This window comes from Coregonus clupeaformis, unplaced genomic scaffold (assembly GCF_020615455.1).
Source record: "Coregonus clupeaformis isolate EN_2021a unplaced genomic scaffold, ASM2061545v1 scaf0173, whole genome shotgun sequence".
NCBI classification, from domain to species: domain Eukaryota; kingdom Metazoa; phylum Chordata; class Actinopteri; order Salmoniformes; family Salmonidae; genus Coregonus; species Coregonus clupeaformis.
The window spans coordinates 460,001-469,625 of record NW_025533628.1 but is presented as its reverse complement, the minus strand read 5'-3'; the positions used below and the strand labels follow the sequence as shown (position 1 = coordinate 469,625).

Below are 9,625 nucleotides of genomic sequence, written 5' to 3'. Positions count from 1 at the left end.
ATCTATAATAAAAGGAGGAATAAATTCTGCGTTTTTATGTGGGTTTGCAGGTGATTGTCTCTTTTTTCCGAAGGCCAGCATTCAAATCATAAACTTGACAAAGGATACGTACGGATATGAGTCTTCAAACTTAGTGTTGTTGAGATGCAGCAGCTTTCATCTTAACCTTTTCAATACTGACAACTTAAACCACAATGAAAACACACAAAAAAACCAAGATAAACTTTTCAACTTTGGTATAGATTTAGTATATCGTTTATTAAGTTATGTAAATATAAATGTTATTGTAATGTAACATTGAATTGATATAATCTCTCTACATGTAATAATAATGTGATATTTATTTGTACAGTATGATATAGTGCCTGTGGAACCCCAGGTAGACTGTTGCTGCGGTAACCCGTGCCTGTGGAACCCCAGGTAGACTGTTGCTGCGGTAACCCGTGCCTGTGGAACCCCAGGTAGACTGTTGCTGCGGTAACCCGTGCCTGTGGAACCTCGGGTAGACTGTTGCTGCGGTAACCCGTGCCTGTGGAACCCCAGGTAGACTGTTGCTGCGGTAACCCTTCTACCAACCCAGTCAGCCTGTAGTCAACAACCTGTCTACCAGAGTCCCTCTGTGGAATTATGGTCATATTCATTAGGCCACACCTCAGCAAAACGTTTTGCAGTTGAACATTAGCATTTTCTATTGGACAAGTCCCTTGATTTCAGTCAGTTTTCTTCCATTTGAATACGACCCACATCACTGACAGGCTGAGGAAGGAGACCTGTGGTCCAGGTAAGTCTGTTTCTGCAGAGACAGAAGAGGAAGCGAGACGTCTCTCCTTTTTTTTTCTGGTTCATATACAGTCAATGAACTAAGCAGAGCAGTCCCAGCTGCTATCGCATTGGCGTCTATGGGAGACACACCCAGTTAAGTAGACTGGAACCAGTCCCAGCTGCTATTGCATTGGTGTCTATGGGAGACACACCCAGTTAAGTAGACTGGAACTGGGACAATTTTTTTCCAATGGTAAACCGCCCGAGTACGACATCTTAATTTATCCACCATCTTTGAACTACAGAGTATATAGTCATGGGGTTTTTCGGCCTGGGTTGTAGAAATGACAGTTTGTCTCATGTAGAGTGCTTGGTGTGATTTAGCACAGAGCTGCTCCATAGTAATGTCTGTCATGCTCAGTACTTCTAAAGCGTAGGCCTTTTCAGGTTTTAGATACTCATTCTATGAGTCGTCAATAAAATGCATGTTCTCACCCTCATGTACTCAAGTCTTGTACAAACTGTCTCCTGCGAGGTGAGAGGAATATCTGGCCAGTATCTAGGGATTGTCCCAAGATAAAGGGATGGAGGCAGCAGGGATACAGAGTGATCACTGCTTCCCAGAGTCACTGACGGAGACCGATACACAGCGGCACTGTTTGACCCTCTGGATCTTGCGGTGCCTGAAGGGCGGCTGGAGGTCGGGACAGTCCAGCTCTATGGTTAGCGTGGTGAACCGCTGCGGCCGGCAGAAAGCGCAGGACTGGAAAGACTCCTGCTCCTTCTTAACGTGTCGTGGGATATAGAAGGAGTTACACTGGCCGTAGCAGAACCTGTTGACGACGGTACGACTGAGACAGCCCTCCTCGCTCACCGTCTGGCGCAGCGGCTGGGTCTTGCACCAGTCACTCTTCAGGTACTTCCTCTCTGTGACGACGAGAGCTTCCTGGCTGGAGGCAAGTATTTCCTGTTTGCGGGTGCGTTTGTCAGAGGTGTTGCCGTTCCCCTTGAAGGGGGAGGGGATGGCGCCTTGGAGGCGGGTCTTGCGGGTGTCGCCGCCCACCGCACACAGGATTCCTGCAAGCAGGACCGACAGAACAAACTGCCTGTACATCCTGAGAGAAAGAGAGAGAAGACAATGTTAGAATGGAGGTCTGATACTAACACTGCCAGCAGGACCGACAGAACAAACTGCCTGTACATCCTGACAGAGGAGAGAAGATAGACTTTGGAGACCAATGTTAGAGTGGAGAATGAAGATCTGTCTCTTCTAAAGGAGAGGAGTTAGATCACCAGATGTGGTTTCTATCTGCCTTTGATACAACACTGATCAGCACAGAGATCTGGGTCTGGAGAGAGGACAATGTTAGAAGATTAGACGACACCATTTTGTATACATCTGGCCCTTCATTGGACACTGTGTTAACAAACCTCCAAAACGAGCTTCAATGCCATACAACACGCCTTCCGTAGCCTCCAACTGCTCTTAAACACTAGTAAAACTAAATGCATGCTCTTCAACCGAACGCTGCTTGCACCCACTCACCCGACTAGAATCACTACTCTCGACGGGTCTGACCTAGGTGTCTGGTTAGACTGTAAACTCTCCTTCCAGACTCATTAAGCATCTCCAATCAAAAGTTAGATCTAGAATCGGCTTCCTATTTCGCAACAAAGCCTCCTTCACTCATGCTGCCAAACATGCCCTCGTAAAACTGACTATCCTACCGATCCTTGACTTCGGCGATGTCATTTACAAAATAGCCTCCAACACTCTACTCAGCAAATTGGATGTAGTCTATCACAGTGCCATCCGTTTTGTCACCAAAGCCCCATATACTACCCACCATTGTGACCTGTACGCTCTTGTTGGCTGGCCCTCACTACATATTCGTCGCCAAACCCACTGGCTCCAGGTCATCTATAAATCACTGCTCGGCAAATCCCCGTCTTATCTTAGCTCACTGGTCACCATAGCAAAAACCACCCGTAGTCTGCGCTCCAGCAGGTATATCTCACTGGTTATCCCCAAAGCCAACACCTCCTTTGGCCGCCATTCCTTCCAGTTCTCTGCTGCCAATGACTGGAACGAACTGCAAAAATCTCTGAAGCTGGAGACTCTTATCTCCCTCACTAACTTTAAGCATCAGTTGTCAGAGCAGCTTACCGATCACTGCACCTGTACACAGCCCATCTGAAATTAGCCCACCCAACTACCTCATCCCTATATTGTTATTTATTTTGCTAATTTGCACCCCAGTATCTCTATTTGCACATCATCTTTTGCACATCTATCACTCCAGTGTTAATTACGAAATTGTAACAATTTTTGCACTATGGCCTATTTATTGCCTTACCTCCATAACTTACTAGATTCACACACACTGTAAATATATATTTTCTGTTGTATTTTTGACTTTATGTTTTGTTTACCCCATATGTAACTCTGTGTTGTTGTTTTTATCGCACTGCTTTGCTTTATCTTGGCCAGGTCGCAGTTGTAAATGAGAACTTGTTCTCAACTGGCTTACCTGGTTAAATAAAGGTGAAATATATATTATTATTTTTTTGATGATGGTCTGTATCTTATGTGAAGAGGAGAGAGGACAATGTTAGACGATGATGATGATGATGGTCTGTATCTTATCAACCTTTGATCAACACAGATATCTTTAGACCTTTGTAGCCTGAGTGCCAGTCTGTCTGTGCAGTCATGCCAACGTGTCACTCATTGTCATACCAAACATATCTGGGATCATGTTGAGACCTTTTGAAGTCAGTTCTCCAGTCTATGGACAGGTGACAGTATCTCCCCCCTCCAGTGTTCCAGTCTATGGACAGGTGACAGTATCTCCCTCCTCCAGTGTTCCAGTCTATGGACAGGTGACAGTATCTCCCTCCTCCAGTGTTCCAGTCTATGGACAGGTGACAGTATCTCCCTCCTCCAGTGTTCCAGTCTATGGACAGGTGACAGTATCTCCCTCCTCCAGTGTTCCAGTCTATGGACAGGTGACAGTATCTCCCTCCTCCAGTGTTCCAGTCTATGGACAGGTGACAGTATCTCCCTCCTCCAGTGTTCCAGTCTATGGACAGGTGACAGTATCTCCCTCCTCCAGTGTTCCAGTCTATGGACAGGTGACAGTATCTCCCTCCTCCAGTGTTCCAGTCTATGGACAGGTGACAGTATCTCCCTCCTCCAGTGTTCCAGTCTATGGACAGGTGACAGTATCTCCCTCCTCCAGTGTTCCAGTCTATGGACAGGTGACAGTATCTCCCTCCTCCAGTGTTCCAGTCTATGGACAGGTGACAGTATCTCCCTCCTCCAGTGTTCCAGTCTATGGACAGGTGACAGTATCTCCCTCCTCCAGTGTTCCAGTCTATGGACAGGTGACAGTATCTCCATCCTCCAGTGTTCCAGTCTATGGACAGGTGACAGTATCTCCCTCCTCCAGTCTTCCAGTATATGGACAGGTGACAGTATCTCCCTCCTCCAGTGTTCCAGTCTATGGACAGGTGACAGTATCTCCCTCCTCCAGTATCTCCCTCCTCCAGTGTTCCAGTCTATGGACAGGTGACAGTATCTCCCTCCTCCAGTGTTCCAGTCTATGGACAGGTGACAGTATCTCCCTCCTCCAGTGTTCGTCTATGGACAGGTGACAGTATCTCCCTCCTCCAGTATCTCCCTCCTCCAGTGTTCCAGTCTATGGACAGGTGACAGTATCTCCCTCCTCCAGTGTTCCAGTCTATGGACAGGTGACAGTATCTCCCTCCTCCAGTGTTCCAGTCTATGGACAGGTGACAGTATCTCCCTCCTCCACTACAGGGGGGACAATGCAAATAGTCCGGGTAGCCATTTGGTTAGCTGTTCAGGAGTCTTATGGCTTGGGGGTAGAAGCTGTTAAGAAGCCTTTTGGACCTAGACTTGGTGCTCCGTTACCGCTTGCCGTGCGGTAGCAGAGAGAACAGTCAATGACTAGGGTGGCTGGAGTCTTTGGCAATTTTTAGGGCCTTTCTCTGACACCGCCTGGTATAGAGGTCCTGGATGGCAGGAAGCTTGGCCCCAGTGATGTACTGGGCCGTACGCACTACCCTCTTGAAGCTCTCAACCTGCTCCACTACAGCCCCTTCGATGAGAATGGGGGTGTGCTCGGCCCTCCTTTTCCTGTAGTCCACGATCATCTCCTTTGTTTTGCTAACGTTGAGGGAGAGGTTGTTATCCTGGCACCACACTGCCAGGTCTCTGAACTAATCGTTGTCGACGATCAGGCTTACCAGTGTTGTGTCGTCGGCAAACTTAATGATGGTGTTGGAGTCGTGCTTGGCCATGCAGTCATGGGTGAACAGGGAGTACAGTGCACGCAGCTCTGACGTGAGTGCTACGGGCCGGTAGTCATTTAGGCAGGTTACCTTAGTGTTCTTGTGCACAGGGACTATGGTGGTCTGCTTGAAACATGTTGGTATTACAGACTCAGTCAGGGACCGGTTGAAAATGTCAGTGAAGACACTTGCCAGTTGGTCAGCGCATACTCGGAGTACACGTCCTGATAATTCGTCTGGCCCTGCGGCCTTGTGAATGTTGACCTGTTTAAAGGTCTTACTAACATTGGCTACGGAGAGCGTGATCACACAGTCGTCCGGAACAGCTGGTGCTCTCATGCATGCTTCAGTGTTGCTTGCCTCGAAGCGAGCATAGAAGTAATTTAGCTCGTCTGGTAGGCTCAAGTGCATTTATGATGTCATTTGCCAATGACACAGCTGCAGTTGTGGTGCTGTGCCGCGATCTAAAGCCAGACCGAACCCCGCTCAGTATGTTATTTTCAATGAAGACGTGTTTTTTTTAAACTGTGAGTTCACTAGGGATTCATAGACTATGGCCCGGATGGGGAGTTTGGAGATAGGATGATTTTGTTATTAGCATCTGAGGGATCTCCACCCTTTAGCAGTGGGAGGACATTAGCTGATTTCCAAATGCTGGGTATGGAATCGGTCAAGAGACTCAAGTTGAACATTTTGAGCCACAGGTTCAGTAATAATACCAGCCGTTATCATTAAGAAGGATCCAGGTCGTCTGGACCTGCGGACTTTTTACTGTCTATTGACTTCAGTGCTTTGTAGACCTCAGCATAAGAAACAGACTCAAAGTTTAAATGGTTCACATGAGGGCCTTTATCATAGTATACTGAAACAGAGCTTACATTTAGAGGTCTGGGCCCCACCATTATCTGAAACTGAACCAGCAGATATGAAATGCTTGTTAAAAAAAAACTCCTACAATATCAGCTTTATCCTTCACTTCGTTAGAATCCATCATTAAATGGTCGGGAAGGCCAGAGGATAGGTTAGAACCTGACACTGATTTGATTAGCTTCCAGAACTCGGTAGGGTTGTTTTAGGTTCTCTGTGACTGCATTTAGATAGAAATCTGATTTGGACTTCCTGATCAATCCTGTGCATTTTGTTTCTTAGCGCTCTGAAGGAGGTTCCAGTCAACAGGAGCATTTCTAGCTTGAGCCCAAGAGACATTTCTCTTTCTAAATAATTCTGCCAAGTTATCTGAAAACCAGGGATTGTCCCTTCCGCTGATTCTACATTTCTTCACAGTGGGCATGCTTAACACAAATGTCATATAAAAAAATAGTACCAGGCAGTTGTCAACATCGGGAATCAGACTTACTCTGTAAATATTATGGTACAGATCATGTAAGAACGCTTGGCTCATCAAACTGTCTAAAATGTATTTTTAAAATGTAACGGGGTTTGGCTTTGGTCATTTCTGTATTTCTAACACACGCAATTGCACAGTGATCACTGATATCATTACAGAATAGTGCCCCGTGTAGCTCAGTTGGTAGAGCATGGCGCTTGCAACGCCAGGGTTGTGGGTTCGTTTCCCACGGGGGGCCAGTATGAAAAAAATGTATGCACTCACTAACTGTAAGTCGCTCTGGATAAGAGCGTCTGCTAAAATGACTAAAATGTAAATGCACGAGAGATGAATTCATGCGTAAAGCCTAAAGGCACATATCCCCAAAAACACGGGTGAGGGCAAGATACTGTCTCCAATGGATTAACAACCAAGTATTTGTTATAGCATGGATATATTGCCACTAATCCTCCTGTATGCATTTGTTTCAACATTTGTGTTTTGCATTCTATCAAGAATATCCCAGTCGATGTGTGTTTGTGAGGGGTATTCGTTAAGAGAATGTCCAATAGCGCTTGATTTGTCAGGTACTCTGGGATTCCGTCTTGGAAACGCATTAATTAATTTCGCGAGAGATTCAGAGAGTCCCACAGTTCTTTAAAAGAGTCCGATACACGTGTAAGCATGTTCCAGTTAAAATCTGCTAAAATAATGAATTCGGAGTCATTTAGCTTGTGCAGGACATCAGAAAAATAGTTACGTGCGTCTCCCGAAGCCGACTACAGTGATGTGGGAGTCCTTATATAAGTTCACTTTAACCGCAAACAATTAAATGTTTGGCTTTGGTAATCGAGAGAATTTCAGGTGTTAAACTTGGATTTCACAAATTGCAAACCCTCTTCTAGTCATCCGATCTGTTCTAAATACCGTGTACCCATTAATAAAACAAATCGAGTTATTTGACACAGATTTCTTTAGCCAAGTTTCTAATGAAACCATTATGTCTCCATTTGTCGTATTGGCCCATATTCTAATCATGTCTAATTTTGGAATTAGACTTCTGACATTAACATGTAAGAGGCCAAAACCTGCTCTGTTTTTAAAATCCCAGGGAGTCGGTAGAGATTGCATGGTATCTCCCGGCCCAGGGTTTGGTCGCATATTACCAGAGATCAACAACAAAAGCATAACAATAAATCTCAGTTGCCCAATGCTGGAGGTCATGGCGGAGCCAGCACCACTGTCAATGAAACGAGCTGAGTCTTTCGACACAGAAAAAAAGTCATTCAGGAGTTTGATATTTTGGAAGTATGCCATCAAGTGTAGGCCCACTTGCGTTTGAGAGTGGTACAAATGCAATTGCAGACAGAGAACAAGTTCCTGGTGGTATTGACATGAGGGTCTCGTCGGCGTGTTTGCAAATCGTAGGGCATAAGGTGAAGATAATTCACTCACCCATTGATCATTCAGCCTATTGAATCCAGGATGGCACTGAGTAAAGAACAGGCACAGTAACTGATACATAATGCCGATTTTTAGAGTTATTTCAGCACAGGTGTGCAACGACAAGTAGACATTGTGTAGAACGATGTAGATTTTCCCACGGCCCAAGGTGCATCAGGTTTTCCAATCTGGCAACTGCTTCTCCGCTCCTAGCCTTCAGTGCACACCTGCGCTCGCGTAGCAGGCCTTGCGCACAGAAAGACGCTCCTGACTCGGCACGCTCCAACACCAAAAAGGTCTAGGCTACAGTTTACGAGCAGAAAGAAAAGGCCTCCTCAATCAGAAATCTTTGTACAAGCAAATTTAGTAAAATAGAGACTGAGATCTAAAAAATAATAGTTGTTATATACAGCATCCACCTTCACATCAAAAGTGTTTGCTTCTGTAGACAGGATCAAGGTCATTAAAACATTTAAAACTCAGATCTCAAGGATCAGACATACAAATGGACAGACTGATTGGCTGCCATCTTGGATTTAGTGGCCTTTGGTGTAACATGGCTTGTTCAGTCAGCAAGAATGATGAAGAACATCACTTTGTATCAAATGTTGTTTTGATCCATACTCTTGACTGCACCTAAAATATGTGAAAGACATGTTATAGACTAAATGGTAGATTTAGTGATTATTATCCTTCATACTTTAAATTCCCTGTTTTATTTGTGTCCTTGGATTGAGATCATTTTGGCAGCGTCTAGGGCTGCGTCCCAAATGGCCCTATATACTATATAGGGCACTACCCAGTCTGTAATACCTACATGTTTAAAGCAGACCACCATAGTCCCTGTCCCAAGAACGCCAAGGTAACCTGTCTAAATGACTAACGCCCCGTAGCACTCACATCTGTAGCCATGAAATGCTTTGAAAGGCTGGTCACGGCTCACATCAACACCATCATCCCAGACACCCTGGACCTACTCCAATTCGCATACCGCCCAAACAGATCCACAGATGACGCAATCTCTATTGCACTCCACACTGCCCTTTCCCACCTGGACAAGAGGAAAACCTATGTGAGAATGCTGTTTATTGACTACAGCTCAGCGTTCAACACCATAGTCGTCTCCAAGCTCATCACTAAGCTAAGGACTCTGGGACTGAACACTTCCCTCTGCAACTGGATCCTGGACTTCCTGACGGGACGCCCCCCAGGTGGTGAGGGTAGGCAACAACACATCCGCCACGCTGACCCTCAACACGGGGGCCCCTCAGGGGTGCGTGCTCAGTCCCGTCCTGTACTCACTGTTCACCCACGACTGCGAGGCCACGCACGACTCCAACACCATCATCGAGTTTGTTGATGACATCATTTTTACATTTTCATTATTTAGCAGATGCTCTTATCCAGAGCGACTTACAGATTGGTGCATTCACCTTATGATAGCCAGTGGGATAACCACTTTACAATGTGTTTATTTTTCTTTCTTTGGGGTGGGGTAAGGGGGGGGTAGAAGGATTACTTTATCCTATCCCAGGTATTCCTTAAAGAGGTGGGGTTTCAAGTGTCTCCGGAAGGTGGTGAGTGACTCCGCTGTCCTGGCGTCGTGGGGGAGCTTGTTCCACCATTGGGGTGCCAGAGCAGCGAACAGTTTTGACTGGGCTGAGCGGGAACTGTGCTTCCGCAGGGGTAGGGGGGCCAGCAGGCCAGAGGTGGATGAACGCTTCCCCCTCAGGAGACTGAAAAGATTTGGCATGGGCCCTCAGATCCTCAAAAAGT

At 46.1% G+C, this 9,625-nt stretch overlaps 1 protein-coding gene across 1 annotated transcript in view; it reads right to left on the bottom strand.

The window, feature by feature from the left end:
- Positions 1 to 377: 377 nt before the first annotated feature.
- The window catches only part of LOC121578777 (gremlin-2-like), a 36,753-nt gene continuing 27,505 nt past the window's right edge, over positions 378 to 9,625 (bottom strand). Inside the window, exon 2 of the mRNA XM_041893162.2 lies at positions 378 to 1,877. Coding sequence (XP_041749096.1) covers positions 1,373 to 1,876 — 504 coding nt within the window. The 5' untranslated portion in view covers position 1,877 and the 3' untranslated portion in view covers positions 378 to 1,372. The remainder of the gene's footprint in view (positions 1,878 to 9,625) is intronic.